General features: G+C 36.8%; 1 protein-coding gene across 9 annotated transcripts in view; it reads right to left on the minus strand.

Moving 5' to 3' along the window:
• ARID1B (AT-rich interaction domain 1B) overlaps positions 1–21961 on the minus strand; it is a 551542-nt gene that overhangs the window by 372844 nt on the left and 156737 nt on the right. For all 9 annotated transcript variants that reach the window (XM_078155060.1, XM_078155061.1, XM_078155059.1 and 6 more), the window contains exon 3: positions 8115–8264. In XM_078155060.1, the coding sequence (XP_078011186.1) occupies positions 8115–8264 (150 nt within the window). The remainder of the gene's footprint in view (positions 1–8114; positions 8265–21961) is intronic.

The raw sequence follows: 21961 nt of genomic DNA on the forward strand, positions 1-21961 counted from the left end.
TGCTTTAAAATTTCTTTGATCATGTCCCTACCTTCTCCTTCCCTACCCCATTATGGCTTTCTTTTGTGTGCTCTCTTTCCTCACTAAATTGTAAGCTCCTCGAGGGCAAGAAGCATCTTCTTATTCCTACTAGTACACCCAGAGGTTAGCACAGTGCCTGGCAAGTACTAAGAGCTTAATAAATGTTTATTTCAAAACCTCTGGAAAAGCCTTCAGGTGGGTCACAAGACCAAATAATCATTTCTATCATCTGAAAGGACTGGTTTTCAGGAGAATTTTTATTTCTAATCTACAGAAAAAGCTTCGACCACACAACCCCATTACCAGCCCTACCTTACACAAATTCTAATTCCAGTAGCAATATACTTGTTCTCTTTTCCTCCAGATTTACATACATGCTACTGAGTTCTACAGGATCATAAAGTTCAAGGTGTCACCTTAATATTTTATTTAAAGTAAAATCAGCACAGCTTATTTTATTCCCTAAAAATTTCTCATGAGAAAACAATCAAAACAGAAATTGCTGTTCAGATTCTCTTCTATAACTATCATGTCAACATTCACTTGCCCAGATATTTAATTTTAAAATAACATTAGCAATTAGCACAATCAGTAATAATAGCAATGGGGCAGCTAGGTGGTGCAGTGGATAGAGCATCTGCCCTAGAGTCAGGAGGACCTGAGTTCAAATCCAGCCTCAGACACAACACTCACTAGCTGTGTGACTCTGGGCAAATCATTTAACCCCAACTGTCTCACCATAAAAAAAATAATAAAAGTAATAATAGCAATAAACACCTCCACCATATACTTTGTTCATAATATTGAAAATATACCACATAGACCCAAGTGTAATGAGATGATTAGAGTATTGGGTGTCAACATGGGAAAATAGTCACCCTTTAAAATACACCAAAATACAATAATTCAAAGGACAACTGATATAAAATATGGTATTTTTTCAGAGAGATCATCTAAGCTACCAAAAGATAAAAACACCAATGAATCCTCCAATAGGCAAATTATGTACTTATTTACTTTATGTGAGGCACTCACAACTTGTATGACCCCCTCCAAAAAAAAACACTTACAAAAAACCAAAAACAATACATTAGATGAAGAGCAAAAAGGGTACGTCAAAACATACCACAGGAGCAGAGAGCAACTTAAACCTAAACAAAACACTGAAATATTTTAACTGACTCTCACAAAGTCCTGGACTCAGTTCAGTACTCATAGTTTGCTCATGTATTACAAATACACAAAACAGAACCCAGTATAGTGAGGTACACATGGAAAAATCCTTCTATATTTAAAACATGCCACAACCAATGCACAATATGGGATTTTTCACTGAGGTAGCCAACACCCATTATGCGTATCCCTAGCCTTAAATACATTCAAAAACAGAAGTGAACAGAGCTCCAGTGTTAAAGAGGGAATCAAACCAAAATATCTTAATAAGCATTAAGCAGTAAATGTGTAGTTAGATGATATCAAGCTATGTGGTCGTACACCTAAAAACAGCTTTTTCATCTCTTTCAAATACCATGAAAACGTAATTCGGATCTGGTAAGTGTAAATTTCTTAACACAGACCAAGGAAAGATAGAGACGCAAAGTTTCAAACTGAATGCAGAATCAAAGAGAATCAGTGGACAAATGGGTAGCTTACAAATACATCAGGACTACTTGAGGATAAACTAACTGATCATAAAGCTAATCAGAGAGTGAGCCATGGTTGAACGTGTTAAAAGACTTATTGGTATCCTGAAATCAAAGCTTAATGGGAAGAACAAGTGAAAAGCAATTAACACCTACACAATACCAGTCTTCATTTGTTTCATTCAATAAATATTTATTGTTTGTTGGAAAGTATCCCAACAAAACAACATAAAATATTAACATACTACAGGGCTCATCACCCAAAGGCACTGTGCTTCAACTCTGTTTCAACAAAGAAAATTGAATACTTCCTCACCAAAAAAAAAAAAGGGGGGGGTTGGAGAACGAGATAGCAAAAAAAATTCTCAGAGTACATGATAAGAAATTCAAAAATCTACTGAAATACTTTTGCAACAAGAAGATTTCACTTCACCAGACAAGTATAAATGCTGACATCAATTATACGATATTGGGTTTGTCAAATATACCTCAGCGATTTCCCTCCAGAAAGAGCACATGGAATGGCTGAGATCAAACATAAGAATGTAAAGGCAGTTGAGAGGCAATAATAGCCTTTCAAACTCAGCAAATAGCATGTAAACAGAAGACTAAACAAATAGTTGAGCTGTGCATATTTCTTAGGGGAAGTTAGAGATTTATGATGACAACTGGGAACAGTTCATCACCACCAGAATTACAGAAGAGATATATTCTTTTTTTTTTTTAAGTGAGGCAATTGGGGTTAAGTGACTTGCCCAGAGTCACACAGCTAGGAAGAGATATATTCTTAAGGAAACCAAAATTCACAATCAATGCCAATTATTCAAGGGAATGGTAAAAAGAAAAATACATACTGATACAGGACACACAAATTCAGCACCTCTTGAATTCTTATCAAGGCGGCAGTTGGAATTACACCACCAGAAGCTTGTGATGTTTCAAGGATAGACAAATCCCAATACCACAAACATAAACCTCAAAATATCCTTTAGAACTCAATAAATTTCACAGAAAGAGGAATTTAAGACCAAGTTGCTGTCAACAATTACCTGGATTTAACATTTATCCATGAAACATAAGAACAATCTTTTAAAAATATACTTCCATATCAAATATTCCTGACCTCCAAGGAAGAAAAGCTTTGAAAATGTAGAAACCTACAGGAGGATATCAAAATCACGTGGGAACATATCATGTCTGCTAACTTGTCTACTTGTAGAATTTTACCAAGGACATAAGCCTATACGGTAAGCCTTTCAATAAGACTGCAAAAGATGACTTTGTACCCTAATTCTAATGTTCAACTCCAACAGGCAGCAATTTTATTTGCCTGTGTAACAATGCATAGAAAATTGAAAATAAAAGAATAATTCAACAACAGTGACTTATCCAAAAATCATTTTATCACAACTCCACTGAAAAGATGAGAAATTTCATATGTTAACAATAATAATCACAATAAAAACAATAAACTTTCATTTCTATGGCATTTAACAATTTACATAGTACTAATATGGATTTAGGAGGAAAAAAATTTGATCCAAGAAGATCCAAAGCACCATAAAATAGTGAATCAAACTGCAAATATATTGCTAGAGGAAATAGTTTTTTCCCTAAAGTGAACAAACAACAAATATTTATTCAATGAAAGATCTGTTCCTACATATTCTACTTTCAGCAAAATGCTAAATAGTATATTAAAGAAACATATATGCACTTCAGGTATTTTTGTTATAATCATTACTGTCATTAAAAGTAGAACTTGAAAGATAAACTCTATATTATGACAGTATCAGTAAGCCACCAAATAATTATAATATATTTAAAATCATCTATCAACACATTAGTTTCTAAATCTGTGTCATTTCTAAACATAGGGGAGAAATTATTTAAAGTTATACATTTGGTTTAAAATATTTAAAAAAAGAAACACATGTAATTTTTAAAATAGCGCAATAAAGATATTCTGTCAACATAAAAACGCAGCATCCATTACTCATTTTGTGTTAAAGAAAACTATACTTAAATTGTCAGTTAATTACCAAGCCTGATGGGTAAAATATACTCAATACCCGTTCAAAATATAATCTATCATTTGCATATTATGGCATGATAAAGCAGTAGGGATGTCCTCAGTGGAAATAAGCAGTCATAGGCACCAGTAATTATAACAGTCGCTACAAAAATACCCCCAAACTAAACCTTACATAACTACTTAACAAGTTGTGAGCATCTGTAGAAATGAGGCAACACATCCCAAAACCAGGAAGACGGCCCACAGGCAACTATAAACAACAGGCATTTAAAAAAAACCAAACCATTTTCTACACAGTCTCTAAGTTGGATAAGCCTCACACACACCGCTGGACTTTTCTGAGACCCTACGTAACAGGGATATTATATTATAAGCAGGTTTTCCATTGACTTTTAGGAATAGAAGACTAATCATAGACCCTTCACATGATAATACAAATACTCAAAGCCAGATATAATCGTTTCCAAAGTCTCCTACAATAAAGTGATGTTTCTAATGACGACCCTAAGGCACCATGAGATCCCGAACTATTCTCTAAATTATCAAAGACTGAATTATTTTCAGCTTAATTTTAAGAGTTAATTCTTTTTGCAATGAACTGAAATTCAGAAGGCTTGGTTTTAGGTCTTCATTCATCTACTTATTAATTATACCTAAGGATTGCTTGTGGAGGTCATTTCAATGAATACAAGTAGCTCTTCCTCTTTCTTCAACACCCTCAGTTCATACTTGATTTAAGCATTATTGGTTTGAGTGGATTTTCTGTGTTCTTATAAAAGAAGTAGGATGGTTTGGTAAAAACAGCAATGAATTTGGAGTCCCAAGAAGAGCAAAGTCTTTCTACTCCTATCATTCAAAAACTCTGAGTCTAAGTGAATCACATAACCTCCTGGACCTTCTAAATCTGTAAAAGAATGATAATAAAGTGTATGGTACCTATATGTCAAAGTGTTGCAAAAAAAAAAAAGGGGGGGAGATTTATAACTTAAATTGTTATATAAATGTGAGCTGTTATTCACTGTCATCATCATTCATCTATTTTGCCTCTTGTTACCTGCTTGGGCAGCTAGGTGACACAGTAAATGAAGTGCAGGGTCTGGAGGCAAGAAGACCCAACTTCAAATCTGGCCTCAGATGCTTACTAACCTATGTGACCCAGAACAAGTTGACCAACCCTGTTCGCCTCAGTCTCCTCACCTGTAAAATGAGCCAGAGAAGGAAAGAGCAAACCACTCCAGCATCTTTACCAAGAAAACCCCAAATGAGGTCATGAAGAGTCAGATGTGACTGAACAACAACAAGGTTACCTGCTTTTAGGGTTATCACTTTCTTCAGCCCATTATTAGCTTCAAATGTCCACATGGACTATTTGTGCCTGACCTGGGGTAGAGCCTTCTGAGCTCATATTGGTCTGATCAGCCAGTGCAGTGAGACACACTGCACCTTGACCCTAACATAGTGATGTCATTTTAGTCTTCTCAGAGAACGAAGCACAACAATCAATCAACCCTTGGATCCAACCCATCTTCCATGTTTAACAGAGTGCCCCAACTTTCATCATCTACTACCACCCCTCTCTCTAACCTTCAATCTCTTTATCTACTGGTTCCTTCCTTGGTATCTAGAAACACACCGAAGCTTCGCTCATCCTTAAACACCAACGACCCTCATTATATACTTTCACGTCCACTAGTTCTCATATTGTATTTCTCCTAACTTCCTCGTGCAAGCTTCTAGAAATAGCTACCTAACATCTCTCCACTACTCCTCTATCTCACCTCTAAACCTGCTGTAATCCGGCTTCTCACCTCATCACACATTTAAAAACACTCCCTCCAAAATTACCAGTAATCTCTTAATTGACAAACCTCGGGGGCCTGTTCTTAATCCTCATCCTTCTTGACTTCTCAGTAGCACAAAACCTGTAGACCTCAATCTCTTCCCGGATGTTTTCTCCTATGTGGGTTTTTGTGACTCTGTTCTCTTGGTTTCCCTCCTACAAGTCTAAGAATTAACACTGAACCAGAACCATTTAACGAAGACAATCAAAAGGAGCAATTACTTAACAAAATAAAAATATAAGATTACCTTTAGAACGTTAATACTTTAAAAACAATTAAAGCGGTTGTTTACATGCCATCACATGATGAATGACATTGCCAGAAGCAACAGTGTGTTGATGGGGAAGTGCTTGCCATTAAAAAAAAAAAAAGATGATGATGATGAAGAAGAAGAAACTTGAAAGGTTAAAAACAGACACTACATGTGCCAACTGGCAATATCTCATGATCAATAAAACTACTTGCCAATATAAGCCTAGGCAAAAGCATTTTCTTTAACGGTTTTTACATGGCACACAACTCAAATGCCAAAGAACATGAAATAACTGACATCACTCTGCTACCTATCTAGTACTCCAAGCAACTCTTTCCAATCCGTGCTTCCAAAACTTCACACACAGCCATAAGGAGGAAAAAGAACAGAAATCATTTAGATGTGACCTCTATTGGAATTTTACTTTCTCTGAACTAGACAACGTTAAGTATGAGAATAATAAAGAAAATATCTCCTCTATTTGGCATTAGAAGTGGCAGTAGCACATCTCTAAGTACAGCCATTACTTACCAAAAGGAGGCAGAAGTTGCTATTTGTCTTTCTTATATAGGATCAATTAGTTCATCCAACAAATTTTTATTTAGTGACTGCTATGGGGTAAAGCACTAAGCTAGGTGCTATGGTAGACACAAGAAAAGAACAATATGGTTTCCAACTTACAAATCTGCCATAGATCTCTATGCCCCACAAAGCCCTGCACTCTACTTTGGCCCTCCTGACAATCTCAGTCTGAGTCAGGACCAGCTGTGTATGCCCAGACGGTGCCCCTCTTCACTAGCATAAAACCCCTTCCACCACTTATCAATTTATTCCACCAGCCCACATTGGCATTCTAAGGTGCCAAGTTGAGTTAAGCAGGTCAGTTTTAAACTGTCTGGATCAGTATGCATATATTAGCTGAAGAGTCTGAGAATTGCCAGGCAAAGATCTATTTTACAAAATATAAATTAAGTAACTGCAATAGCAGACGGACTTCCAATTTACAGCATAAAGACATGAAACCAATAGCTCTGGCTTATCAAAGAACTACAAAATGTCAAAGTTAGAAAATCCCCTAGAGGTTCTCCAGATTAACCCCTAGCCAAAGTGTGAATCCATTTTAAACAACTCAGAAAGGCAGTCATTGGAACACTGCTCCAGGGACAGGGAATTTACCACCTCAAGAGGCAACATTCCATTTCTGGATATTAGTTATTAGTTATTAGTAAAAGTAGATGGAGATACAGAGGATCTTGGAATCTAGTTCCACACAGTCTTGGAGTTTTAAGGGATCTGAAAAGTCAGGATCAGAGAGGATGAGAGCTTTAGGTCATGAAAGAACCTAAGACACAACTTAGTCCAGGGGCTCTTAACTTTTTTTTTTTTATGTTATGGACCATTTTGACCACTTGGTAAAACTTGTAGATCCCTTGTCAGAATAATGTTTTAAAACAAATAAAATAAAATACAGGGAGTTACAAAGCAAATCAATTATATTAAAATCCAGTCATCAAAAAAAAAAAAAGTTCACAGATCAAAGCTTAAGAACCCCAGATCTAGTCCAAGATTTCACAGATCTCTTTGAATCCTCTGAATAAATAAGGTGCCCAAGAGTGGACAGAGATGGGATCTGAACCCAGTTCTTCTGACTCAAACTGCAGCAGTCCACATGGCCTCCCATCACTTACTGATAAACCCCCTCAATAACATGCAGCTTCTTTATCAATAGCCTCCCTGACCAGGAGCATCAGATTCACTACACCAAGAGTCAGCTCATTCCATTTTCAGACAGCTGTAATTTTCCAATAGTTAGTTCTTCCTTCTACTAGCTCTTGTAACTTGGAAGGGACCTCAAAAGCCTTCTAATCCAGCCTACCAGGCTTCCATTTCATAGTAAATTTACATGTGACCCTCAACTTTATTTTGCAGGTCTCATTAAAATATGACAACTATCAGACAGTTAATGCTCCCCTTGCTCATTCATTTGTCAGACTGCTTGAGGAGAGGGCTTTTCTAGCTCTGCCACATCCTTATGGTGTAGCCTAGGTAAGATTTAAACCTCTTGGGTCTCAGTTTCTCTGCCTCGTTGTGACCTACAATACAATGACATCAAAGCAAATATGAACATGGCACCTGAGGGGGGAACAATCATCTTCTGTCTATTGTCATGACCATGTTATTTGCATTCTTTTCAATTTCACATAACTTGAAAATGTTCAAATTAAGATTCTTTTAAAGCCATCGGGAAAAAAGACGTTGCAAAATAAGTCATTATAACAAATATGACGTATACCCAAGCTGATCATTGCCATGAAGCTTACCTGCTGCGTTTGGTACCTTTGCTGGGCCTGCGTTGACAGATATTGTGCCTGGGGTGGTAGGTGCTGAGGCTGTGGTTGCTGGTTGTAATATGGTTGTTGGCCCTGTTGGCAGTAACCACTTACACCTTGCTGACCATACTGAGGCGGCATCTGTTGGAAGAATTGGACAAAGCAAGCATGTGAATCAAGGAATATTATTAAATGAAACCAAACATAAGTATCCATTAAGAAAGCAAAGTTAAACAAGAGCAGATTTCATCCTTTATCCAGTATTTTTAATCCTTTTAATCATTAGTTAAGAATTGATACACTGACATGAATATGCTGAGTATCAATAATAGTCCTAATACAGCCTGACTTCACTTTGATGAACAGTTATGTCTAGCAGAAATCAAGCATTGAAAATTTAATAAAAATCTAGTCCAACAAAGTACAAAACTCCATAATACTGACTTGAAAAATAATTTAAAAGGCTCAGCTACTGTCTTTTAAGCATAAAATTAACCTACACAGAAATTTCAGCAGAAGGAGAACAAAGTAGAAGCATTGTGGTAAAATCATTTTAATGCAAGATTTCAAATAAGAATGATTCCTACCAAGCCAAAGCTAAATAATTCACTGATATCTATACTTTACATAATGCAAGAATACGAAAGTGGATGGTATGGCATATATGTCTGTGGCGTGCATGTGCTTCAACGTTAAGGTAAAGACAGTGTATTCACAATTGAACTTGCACTATTATATTTCTTAAAATAAAAACATTACACTAAAATCCCTTTCACTAATTATTTTCTCCATAACAATGAATGTATTTCCTCTGAAACAGAGAACTTTAATAAAACTGTACTACTGTATACACATACAACAAGTAACAGAAGCACAAAATAAAATCATGAAAGTGGCACCGATCAATTAAGCATTTATTAAATCCTACTATGTGTAAGGCACTATGGTAGGCTTTCAGTAATATAATAACAAAAAATTGAAACAGTACTTGGTTTCTAAAATCTTATAGTTCTATCAGGGTAGATACATATTATACATGTGTATATATGTATGTAAACATAAAATAAATACAATGTAGTTTTAGGAGGGAGGTGGTCTCCAGTAAGTGGTTGGAGGATCCATACAAGCTAGTAGTACCTGAGCAGAGTCTTGCAGAAAATATGAGAATCTCTGCAGCAGAGGACAGTAAAGAGAACATTCTAAGACTGGGAGGGAGAGCAGTGGGCCAGGACAAAGACAGAAGGATGAGAAAAAGAATGGTATGTGAAAGAAGGCCAGTTTGGCTAGGACATGAAAGTACAGGAAAGAGTAATAAATGTATATGAAGGGTCCAAAGACTTCTCTGAATACTGGGACCAGATTGCGAAGGGATAGTAATTGCTATTTTTTCCTAAAGGAAATGAGGAGCTACTAGACTTACTTAGTAGAAGGACATGATTAGGCAAATCATTTTGGCAGTTTTTTGCAGGATAGAATGGAATGAAAACCTCTGAGGCAGCAAACTACTGCAGTAGTCCAGGCAAAAGTTAATGAGAGTCAGAACTAAGATACTGGCCATGTGAACAATGAGAAGGGAGCAAGAGATGCTTGGAAAGAGCAGAATTTGGCAAGCGGCATAAATGAGTAAGAATGAAGAGTCATGGATAACACTGAGGTGGCAAATCTTGAATACTGAATGGTTGGTGGTGCCCTCAAAAGAAATAGCAAACTTCGGAAAAGAGGGGTGTGGGGGGAAGGGTGTTTGAAACATCCACAGGCAGTTGGTGATGCAGAGCTAAAGCATTCAGGAGAGAGACTGGGGCTAGATACCTAGATATGAGACTCATCTATGGCGAAATGGGAATCGTGGGATTGGGTGAGATCACTAACAGAGGGAGTATAAAGAGTAAGTAAAGAGAACGAGGAGAGAAAAGTGTTGAAAAAGGAGCCAATATGCAGAAGAGTCAATAGTGTCAAACACAGCACAAAGATCAAGGTATAAGGACTGAGAAAAGACCATCAGACTTGACAATTAAGAGATTGTTGGTCATTTTAGAGAGGACAGTTTCAACTGAATGGTAAGGTCAGAAACCAAACTGTAAAGTGAGGGAAGAAGAGGTAAGTAAAGGCAACCAGCACCTTTGTCTAGGAGTCTGGCTGATATAGGAAAGAGAGAAAATAGCTTGAAGGAATAGTATATTCTAGTAAGGGGGGAGGGGGCATTTTTAAGTATGTCGGAGACTTGGCCATGATTGTAGCAGCAAACTGAGAACCAGCAGATGGGGAGAGACGAGAGAGATTATAAAGGAGGGAACAAGCAAGGGAGAGAGAGAAAAATACTGAGAGAGCAAAATGCTAGAAAAGACAAAAAAATTCATTATAACTGTCTACCTCATTTATATGAAATGCTAAAGGAAAAGGAAAGAAGACATGCTAGATACTAGAAATACTAAAATAGTATTTCTTCAGTGAGAGTCAATCATGTCTAGAAAAATGCATGGTTCTTCAATTCAAAACTAAAAGGAAGCAGATGACCAAAATAAATCTTCCCCATTTCTAATTCGTGTGACAACAAGAATGCTTGAATTTATTGGTCAAAGATGTATGAAAATTAGCTATTAAGCAATAAAATATAATACCTGCAACTGTTTATTTTTAACCGAAAGAAATTATGTGAATTTTGTGATGATCAACATGTATGTATTTTAAATAAATAGTGGGAGAAAAAGAGAAAATAAATGGACACAAAAGTTATTCCAGACAAGAGAATGGTGAAGTCATTTTGTTAGTATTACAATATGGCCCCCCATCAGGAACTCTAAGAACATGTACACTGAAGAAAGGAATAATAAATACCAGATATGAACTTAAAATGTATTTTGGTGCAAAATGGGCAAGGAGAAAATAATGTAGAAGAGTAAAACAAAAAATACTAATATAATTTGAAACAAGTAGAAAAAGGGTAGAAGGGGAAATGTGGGGAAGGGAAGTACATTTATATCCCTCAAGACTGGATCCAGGGTAAAGCATTCACAGAACTGCCAAGACCCATCACAAATAATTCAGTTGCAATCAGTAAAAAAATGACTCACCAAAGCCTTTTGCTGCATAAAGCCAACATTAGTTGAGCAGATAAGTTCATACTGAAAAACCACTTCATGGCACTGCTGAATTCTCTGCTTTTATTTATTTTACAGCTTGATATCTCATAATGAATGTATGTCCCTACCATGAGCCTAGCCAAAGAATTTCCATAAAACACAACTCCACATGCTAGCTAGAGTTCTGAATACCGCCACAACACATATCCTTCCTGTTCAACACCCATATGTTTTGATTTGATATCTAATACTATATTTCACACGCATCTTTGCAGTTTCATTTGAAGCAGTTAGGATAACACTTTTACTAGTGTTAAAAAGACTGTAAAGCTCAGTGAACAGAGCCAGCAAATCCCCTATGAATTATGCTTTAACATGTTGACTTTTCAGTTTGTATGAATACACACAAACAATATGGAAGGATCATCTTGGGCAAAAAGCCTTCTGTTTTATATACAAACACAGCAAATTATAGAAGTAACCCACGAGCATCGTGGCAACAACGTAATCCAATAATGTTTAATTCAACTTTTGTTCATTGCCTCCTACATGCAAGACACTCTACTAGAAATTAGGGGTAAAAGACAAAACGGAAATAGTCTTTGTCATCAAGGAGCATTTTTTTCAGTGGAGAACTCAATGTGCCCATAGGTATATAAATTTTTAAAAGCTAATATGAGGAAGGAGTGAATACTGACAACTAGAAAGATGAGCCAAAGTTGACTCCTTGGAGGAAGCTGAGGATTCTAAAAGACAGAGGTGATGTGGGAACACATTGCAGACCTAAAAGGGCAATCTGTGTAAAGTCATGGAGGCTGGAGATGGGATGGGGTGACTCGAGGGAAATAGCTAGTAAGACAAATGTCTCCAATGTAGACTGCATGAAAGGCAGCAATATGAAATTAAGTCTACAGAGGTAACTTGCAGCCAGAATGTAGAAGACTCTAAATGCCAGGCTGAGGCATTTATGTTTTAAGAGGAAATAAGAAGCTTACTGATGAGTTCTGAGCAGGAAAGTGTGACATGGATAGGCCTCTGATTCAGAAAAATTTTGGCAGCTCAACTACTGTGCACCAGATACAGCTAATAAAGCAAGGATGGTAGTACAATTGAGTCACAGAGGCAGCATCCTGGTCAACAGAAATGAGGAGTGCACCAGCATTTTTTTTCTATACTAGGGTAGCCTAGAGATATCACATAAAAACAGATGGACTTGATCTTACCATACAGTCTATGCATAAGATAACAGTCCTTATAATAGAGAATATCATAATGATGGGTAGGAGTGGGGTGGGGAAGGGAATGAAATTCCCCTGAATTCCTTTCTTTTTGCAAAGCAGATGTTTTTTTCTCTTGAGTAAGGGAAATAGAAAACTAATTTCTTCTGTAGATGAGGTATTACTATAATTAAGATGCTACAATGTCATATTAAGAATGGATTTAGCTAGTGACAAAATAATGTGTAACATACTTAAAATGCAACAAACATATTTATATAGGTGTGTGAATATGTGTGGGTATGGATTTATATGTGAGGCTACACACACACACACACACACACACACACACACACACACACGGTATGGTGGACAGAGAGTCCAAAAAAAGGTGGGATTGGAGTCAGAAGACCTGAATATAAGAATCTAACCTCTGACACAAAGCTGTGTTCATCTGGGCAAGACATTTAACTTCTCACTGTCCCAGTCAACTACCTTTAAAAATATAAATTGAGGAAAGGGAGCTAATTTGCATTAGTAGGAGTCTTCTCACAAGAAATTGACAGTGAAATCATTTAAATGAGGGACAGAGTGCCAAGCACGTATACATAGAAAAGTCAGATATTTCCTTACCAATTTTATTCACTATTTTAATCCTCTTATTCATTAGTTAAAAACTGTTATGCTGTCATCTATGTACAATAATAATTCCAAAATACCTAAAGTGTGTACCCATGTATGGGGCAGTGAATACTCCCAACCCAACTTAATCCAATAATTAAACTTCTCCAGCTCAAAGCAGGACTGAGCCTTTAACTATTAATCTGAGTCACTCATTAATCTTCTAAAAATAACCTGTGACTTTAGTATTATGGTACATAATGAGAAATTATTATTTTCTGTGGTACATAATAAGAAATACAACCTCAAATTGATAAATGGAAATCTCCAGACAAGATTTGGAATCAGTTTGTTTATTTGTTTGAAAGCAACTGTCACTCAAGACTTTTATTCATAACTGAGAGGTAGCTAGGAGGCACAGTGGATAGACTAAGCCTAGAGTCAGGAAAACCTGAATTCAGATCCAGTTTCAGACACTTACTGTGTGGCTCTGAGCAAGTTACTTAATCTCTGTTTGCCTCAGTTTCCTCATCTGTAAAATGGGAAGAATAGTATCTACCTCTCAGGGTTATTGTGAGGATAAACTGAACTAGTAATTTCAAAGCTCTGAGCAAAGCGCCTTGCACAGTGCAAACACTGTATTAATGTTCGTCGTCTAAGGTCTCTATAGCTGACTGGAGGTCTCAAGCCAAGCCCACAATTCATTGCTTTCTCTCTTCTGCTTTCACTTTGGAGGGGTTTTTTTAGGTTGTTTTTGGTTTGGGGGGGAGGAAGAGGGCTGGGAGAGACCAAGGACCGCCCAACTGAAGCTTATGAACAAAAAGAGGTAAAATAAACATATAAATACACAACCACAAGTAAAATAATGAACACAAAGGTAAAAGCAAAAGATTATAAAGAAATCTGAGGAAGGAGAAACATAATAGAGTAGTTATAGGAAAACTCAGTTACCCAAATATCTACTGGTGTGTTTTTTCAGTTAAAACCATGTAAGTCAGTAATTTCTTGACTTGACAAAGTAATTACATCCTTCTTGGGTGAAAAACAATGAAGAGAAATTCTACTATGGATCTGATTCTCAGCAAATGGAAGAACTTGGTTCCTGGGGTAAAAATAACCACTCCTACTTGGAATTTGTAATTGAATAGGAGAAGAAATGTATCCCACATTTTGGGGAAACACATCTCAAAGAACTCTGAGAAAGCAAGTAAGATCCATGGACTAAAATTCCAAGGTTGGGGGTGGGGGAAGTGTTAAAATTCTTATGGATTAAATTCTAAAGATTCAAAGGCAAATAATTCTAACAAGGATTGAAAGGACAGGTTGTCTAAAAAGACAAACACGGATACAGAAAGAAACCACTAGCTAACTTAGATTTTAAAGAGGCATGTATAGCAGATAGAAGCAAAGACAAGAGACAGAAGATGAATCCAAAAGTATGGCAAGAAGTGTTTCAGGAGCACAAAAGGTAAGAAGGAGAAACGATAAGAAGGCTTTGGGGTTTTTTTCTTCTTGTTTTTACCTATATTAGAGCGGGAAAGGGAAAGGATAGGACAACTGCTGCAGGCTGATAGGATGAAGACTGACAAAAAGAGGAAGTAATTTAACACGGCTCCTTCTCTCCAATCACAATCACTCCACTCCTTCAGGCCCTTACCACCTGTAACTGGCCTCTCTTCATGTCTCTCCTCACTCCAATCTTTCTTCTTGAGCTGCCAAAGTGATTTTTCTAAAGCATGGGTCTGAACACGTCACCTCCCCTGCTAGATACACACCAATGGCTCATTATTAGCTCTAGGATTGTCCAATCATTTAGTACTAAGTATTTATTAAATGCTTACTATGTGTCAGGCACCGTGTGAAGCACTGAGGATACAAAGAAAAGTAAAAGCATCATCTCTGCTCTCAAGGAACTCACATTCTAACAGGCAAGAGAACATGGAAATAACAGTACATACAGGTCACAAAGAGAGTAAAAGAAAGGTAACCTCACTGGGATGTCACTAGCAGTTACTTGGGGGGGGGGAGAAGACTAATAAAGGAACCCTATAGGAGTATGAACTGAATCAGAGAACTCAGCAAGTAGGGTTGAGGAGGGAGACATTCCAGGCATGGAGAAAACCAATAAAAAGGCATGGGTTGAAGGATGGACTGTCGTGTTGGAATAAGAGCAAGGAAGACAGTGTTACTGGACTGTAGAGTACCTGGAAAGGACTAAAGTGTGATAAGAATGCAAAGGTAAGAGGGGGCCAAACAAGAGTCCTTCATAATTGATCCTAGAGGTAACAGAGAGTCCCTAGAATTTCAGTAAAAGTTAGGGGAGGGACGTCAGCTCTTCACTTTAAGATAATCATTTTGGAAGACGGCTGAGTAAAAAGACTTGAGGCACAGGGACCAACCAGGAGACTGCTAAAATAGTCCAGGTGTGTGCCAACTATGTGAGTAAAGAGAAAGGAGATACATACAAAAATATAGTTATGAGCAACCAGATTAGAAGAGTCCTTATTTTCCTTTTCCTATATTAAACAGTCCATATCCTATGTGCCCTGTTTCCTGACCCTGATCATCTTAACTATTCTTTCAATCTTAAAAGTTTATGCTCTACAACATAGAAATACCAGAAATTTGCACGAAAATCATCTCCGCTTTACTGACTAGGTACAGCCTTCCCACCTGACAAGTTAAAAACTCTGAATGCTCTCTGTGGTTTGACACGGAATTCCTGTCATTATACTTCATGCAATCCAAAACAAAGAAATATTACATGCCTGTTTTACCATCCCTGTGTCCTGCCTTGCTCCAGGCCATTTCAGTTTGTTTTAGGTTCTGCATTGTTACTTCTCAAAAAGCAACTTCAAACACAGATGACAGTTCACTACTCAACTACAGTAGGGAAGCTCTGTAAGTTTTGTTCTAGTTTGTTTTCATTTGAGACTCAGATCCCCATTTAAATGTCACAAAACAGGAGGTCAGTGTACTTAAAGAGAATATATTAGTTTCCTGAACCACTGTATCCAATTTTGGGTGATTTCTGGGACAGATGTGATTTTTCCCAACTGAACTATCTTGGTTTCAGAAATCACAGCCAGATTAAATATATTTTTTTTTCCATGCTTTAGGAAAGAGATTAAAGATTCCCCATGGCAAGGAATTCAGATGCTAATGTTTTGTTGAACCAACCGGATGAGAGATTCAGATTACATCAATAATCCAGGGGAACATACTGAACTAGAAGATAATAAATAAAATTTATTAAGTAAAGATCCTACTACTATCTAAGTTAGGATATCTAACATAGACATGTTAGGACATCTAACACCTAAGAGTTTAAGGGTTTTTAAAACTTTTTTTTATTTTAAAAAGAATAATAAAACTATGAGAAAAGGATATAGCATGCAGTTAAGAACTCCAGCCTAACCTATTTAAGTGAGTTATTAATGGCAAAAATTGGGAAATGGATGGAGAAAAGGACTTCAATATTGATTAGAACAATTTCATACAGAAGTCTGACCAATATATAAATCAACTGCTTTAAGGAAGCCATCAAAAGAGCCTAAAAACCACTTTAGTCAGCAAACACTTGACTTACATGCCAAGCAGAACAGCCAACATTTATATTCCAGCATGCTGCTCTACTTTTTAAGCATACAAAGCAGAATATATACACACAGATAGATGGACACACACACACACACACACACACACACACACACACACACACACACACACACACACACACACATCCTATTTGATCCTCACAACAACCCGGTAAAGCAGGTGATATGTCATTATCCCATTTTATGGAGAACAACTGGAGATGACATTTTCACTGGCTATCCCACCTGCTTGGAATGTGTTCCCCCCTCATCTCTGCTCTCTGTCCAAGTTCCAGCTAAAACACAACCTTCTACAGCATGCTTTTCCCAATCCTTCTTAATTCTAATGTCTTTGTACTATTGATTATCTCCAATTCATCTTGTATATAACTTATTTGTACATCATGTTTTGATGTTATCTCTCCCATTAGATTGTGAGCTCCTTGACAGCAGGGACTGTTTTTGGCCTCTCTTTACATCCCCAAAACTTGGCACAATGCCTGGTCCATAGTAGGTCCTTAAAAAAATTTGTATTGACTGACAGCTTAAGTGATCTGCCCAAGGTCATAGAGTTAGTAAGAATTTGTAGCAGGATTCAAACTCAGGTTTTCCTTACTCCAAGTCCAACATTCTATCAGCTTTCCCATAACCAAAACTGAATTAATTTGAAATATATATATACCCTCAGGGTAATAGAAGAGAATAAGATGAAAAGAAAGGCTTTAAAATTTGCCCAAAATATTCATTCACTTAATAAACAGTTTAAACATCTACTATATGCTAAATACAAAACAACTGTTTATATACAAATCATCCACCCTCTCCCCTCTTTTCATACAAAACAAGGAGATAGAGAGGGGATACAGGAAGAATTTCTTGGACAAATCTAGGTAATACCTATGAAATGCAAAAACTGAAAACCTACACACATTTTGCCATTATAGCCTATGTTCCCACTTAAATCCAGGCCTCAGAATATCAAACCTTACATGCTAAGCACACTGTTTTTGGATGCCACTTCCCCCTCATCTCCCACTGCAATAAAATTGTTATGTATGATTAGATTTTGATTTATTACTATAAATGTTGAGGACTTCTCAATGAATGGTGATAGTATAGGTTGGTTCCATGCCATCTGCCTTATAAAAACTTCAGCAAACAAATGCAATGGGCCATGAGAGATATATACACAAACAAAATTTCCACACTGCCAAGTGTTTTGTTGTTGTTGTTTTTTGGGATGTATAATTGTGTACAAAATGTTACTGCTTGCCCTTCAAGTTCATATAGAATGTAACAACATTCCATTGATAAAGTTGCAGCCATATAATAGTATATTCTACGCAGTCATGAAAAAAATAGGAATGCCACAGTACACCCAAACGTTTTGTCCTTGGACAAAGACACTATGGGGTGAAGCAGTCATTGCATTCTATGACCTCAAGATTCTAAAGGAATGGGGGTGGGGGGTGTTTGTCCCAAACACCCCTAATTTCCTCAGAGCAACCTATTACAACTCTATCGACCAGGAATTCATTTAAATCCTACTTGAATGCCTTTTTATCTTCAGTCCACACTACCATCTTGGAGTTACTGTATCCTCTGATTATCAATCATGATTTCTAAAAAAAAAAATGCTCCCTCTGTCATAAAACCATGCTCTTCAAGCTTCAGCATTAAGCTTAAGGTAAATCTAGTATACAGGATGAGATGAACAGGTTTGTGTTCAGCCTAGCAACAGTCTTTGTGATTTTACAGATTTCAATCCTATCGCTACCATTTCAGTCATATCTCTACCATCTTCCGTCACTTCACCTCATCCCACCCTACAAAGCTCCCCTCTCTATTTAACTCCATCTTCATACTTCTTCATACATACACAAATTCATCTCTGTTCTGTCCCATTTTGGTTCTTTAGCAGCTCTGTTAAGGTCTTTTCTTAAAGAGCGACAAGTAGAACTACAATATTTTCCAGGTACAAACCTATTACCCAGTTTTACACAGAGGAAAAGTTTTTTTTCCCCCTAGTCACATCTCAAATCAAAGCTGAGCCTATACATATGTGTGTGTGTGTGTGTGTATACACATATATATGTATATAAATACACACATGCACACAAATGCATGTATGAGTGTCTGTCTCATATGTATGTATGTAAATAGATGTATATTTCTGTCCCCTCCCTACCTACTATCTACAAACATTTGGTCTTTCTTGCCAGGTCAGCCTATTAAAGCCAATTTTTGTTTTAGTATTCATAAAATGCAGTCTTACTATGGTAGTAAAAAGATTCCTTTCATTTACAACCAGTGTTGAACTCCATTCTTACTGTACACAAAATTAACACACAAGTGTATAATTGTAGTTTTATGCTCAAGTGCCCTAATTATGTACTTTAAAACACTTTCTTCCAAGGGTCTATTGAGGGTAGTTCAATATGTCAGATCCATAAAGTCTACAGTGTGCTTTTTTTGACAAAGCATAACAGAGAAGAATTCTGTTTGAGAGAGAAAAACACCCAAACTACAGTTAGAATAATAAAGCTTACTTTGAGAGATCTTAACCAAAATGGAAATATATTTCCAAAACATTTAGGCTAGGGGGCTCTTATTTCAAAAAGTCCATTCTTGAATCAAACACAATTCCCATCAAAAAAGAGAACTCCTAGAACATCTATTAATTATTTCAGGAAGGAATCATGCGAATTTCCATTTCTTATCTCCACAACAAGAACAGGCAAAATTCTCTCACTGTTAAAAAGATGTTAAATTTGTGGTGAATATGTTTAATGTGGAAACTTTAAAACCCAAAAGATAAAAATTTACATTTAAGAACAAAATCAAAGTTTATCTCCCATAATAAATAGATAAGACACTTTAACATTAGAAAACCCTAAGTATACAAATGCATGTGGATGGATTATACAAGACTTTTCTTTCTGTAGGATTCAGAGTTGGTACAGAAAAATCGAAGGTTTGGAATGTAATCTAGCACTAATAACCTTTTAGGTCACATTTGTATCCGAGAGTAACATTTCCCTAAAAAAAGCAACATAAAACAAGCTTTAGGATTTTAGTACATAGGTGTTTCCATTCCAGAAACTGAACTCTCAAAGGTAGATGTAATATTTATTCAGTAGTAAACCTCTCTCTCAAAAAAGAAAATTGGGATTTAAAAAAATTTTTCTTTCTACAAAAACTCACTAACTGCTTAAATTCTTATCAGTAATACCAAATCGGTTCTTTGTTTCACCTCGTAAAGAAGAGAATTAAATTATGGAATGATTTCAATTTACTAATTAATTTCAATAATCAAATAAAAATCCTTTGTATGTGTCAGAATAACCAGGTTGGGTTTTTTGTTTGATTGTTTAATCTTTAAGTGTGAGAATACTCTGAAAAAGCAAATCATGCCACTTCACTTGATCCAGTGGTACATACTAAGGAAGCCATTTAGTATAAAAGAAAAGAAAAACATTCAGCCAGCTGAGCTGGTATGAGTTTTAGAGGAACTCTGTGCCCATCTGCCTAAGTCCGTTTTCTCATTTTTTTTTTAAAGTACAGAGAAAGACGAGGGAACAGTTTTTGCCACTTTCTTACAGAAAACCAGCTACCACAGTAGATGTGCCAAAAGGGCATTTTAGAGAATTTTAAAGTGATGGCCTGTGCTGAGGCTGCAACAACAGCAGTGACCTCATAACTGGAACACTAACAATGAATGCTGAGATAAACAAATTGCATTACAAAAGTACAAGTATATGTATTTGAAGGCAGGGGGCTGGATAGGAAGGGTCCCTATCAGGATGATTATAGCATGATGAGAAGGGGAATTTTAAAAACATCACTGGATAATTTAAAAAAAGAAAAGAAATAATGGGTAGTTGGGAGAGGAGAAGGATAGAGGGGAAAAGAGGAAAGGAGAAAGAGAGAGAAAGAGACAGAGAGACACGAGATGGGGGGGGCACGCAGAGAGAGAGAGAGACTGAAACAGAGAAGCAGACCTAAGAACAATCCTCTAAGTCCCTTAAAAAACTATCCTATCCTTTCTTTCCAAGCTACTGAAAGCCACTTTGGAAAATGTGTCAATGGAAAGGACAGAACATAACCACAATATACTCCAACTACTACAAATTTAGAGAGCATCTGAAGAAAGGCAGCATGGGGTAATAGAAAAGGGATTAGACAGGAAGTTGGGAATCTGGGTTCCAGTTACAACTTTTCCACTTATTAGCTGTATTAACTCTGGGCAAATAACATATCCTTTTGGGGTTGCAGTTTTTTTGGTCTATGATCCCCACAATTTTAAAAATTTTATTCAAAATTCTGTTCAGAAGACTATTTGCACAGTGCTTAACTATCTTTAAATGGTTGAATGAATGTTTTTAATATCATTAGTTTCTCCTATTCTCAGGATGTTAGACCTCAGTTCCCATCCCCATCTGACACTTAACTATGTCACCCTAGGCAAGTTACATAACCTCTGTCAGCCTTAATTTCCCCATCTATAAAATGGAGGTGATAATAATAGTCCCTATACTCACAGAGGTATTATGAGGATCAAATTAATCTGGATAAAACTCTTTCAAAATCTTAAAGCACTATATAAATGCTGACTGTCATATTGTCTCTTACCTACCCCCTTCTCTAATACAATCCAAGTTATCTTTAGTCCCCTCTCTCACCCATCAAATCATTACTCAAAAACTTTTAGTGACTTTCTTATTGCCTAACAATTAAAAAAGCAGCTCTCAAAGTATACTTCAGGATCCTCAAGAAGTCAAAATTATTTGTATAATAATACTAAGATTGGGCCAGCTAGGTGGCACAGCGGATAGAGCACTGGCCCTGGAATCAGGAGGACCCGAGTTCAAATGTGGCCTCAGACCAAACACTTGACACTTACTAGCTGTGTGACCTTGGGCAAGTCACTTAACCCCAATTGCCTCACCAATAAAAATGATAATGATAATAACTTTACTTCTAATAAGGTAAATATTGATAGAACCTGTATAAATAAAAGTTCTTTGGGAGGTTCTCAATAACACTTAAGAAGGGGCAGCTAGGTGGCGCAGTACATAGAGCACTGGCCCAGGAGTCAGGAAGATCTGAGTTCAAATTCAGACTCAGACACTGGATACTTACCAGCTGTGTGACCCTGGGCAAGTCACTTAACCCCACTGCTTAGCCCCCCCCCCAAAAAAAATGTAAGAATGTAAACGGGTCCATATTTGAGAACTGCTGAATTAAAACAGATGCCAAACACTAACATTGGTGGCCATCCCCAGTATGACTCTGACTTCTTTACAGATTCTTCTGTCATGACA

This window comes from Phascolarctos cinereus, unplaced genomic scaffold (genome assembly GCF_003287225.1).
Source record: "Phascolarctos cinereus isolate Bilbo 61053 unplaced genomic scaffold, phaCin_HiC Scaffold_5;HRSCAF=322, whole genome shotgun sequence".
In the NCBI taxonomy this organism is placed as follows: Eukaryota; Metazoa; Chordata; class Mammalia; order Diprotodontia; family Phascolarctidae; genus Phascolarctos; species Phascolarctos cinereus.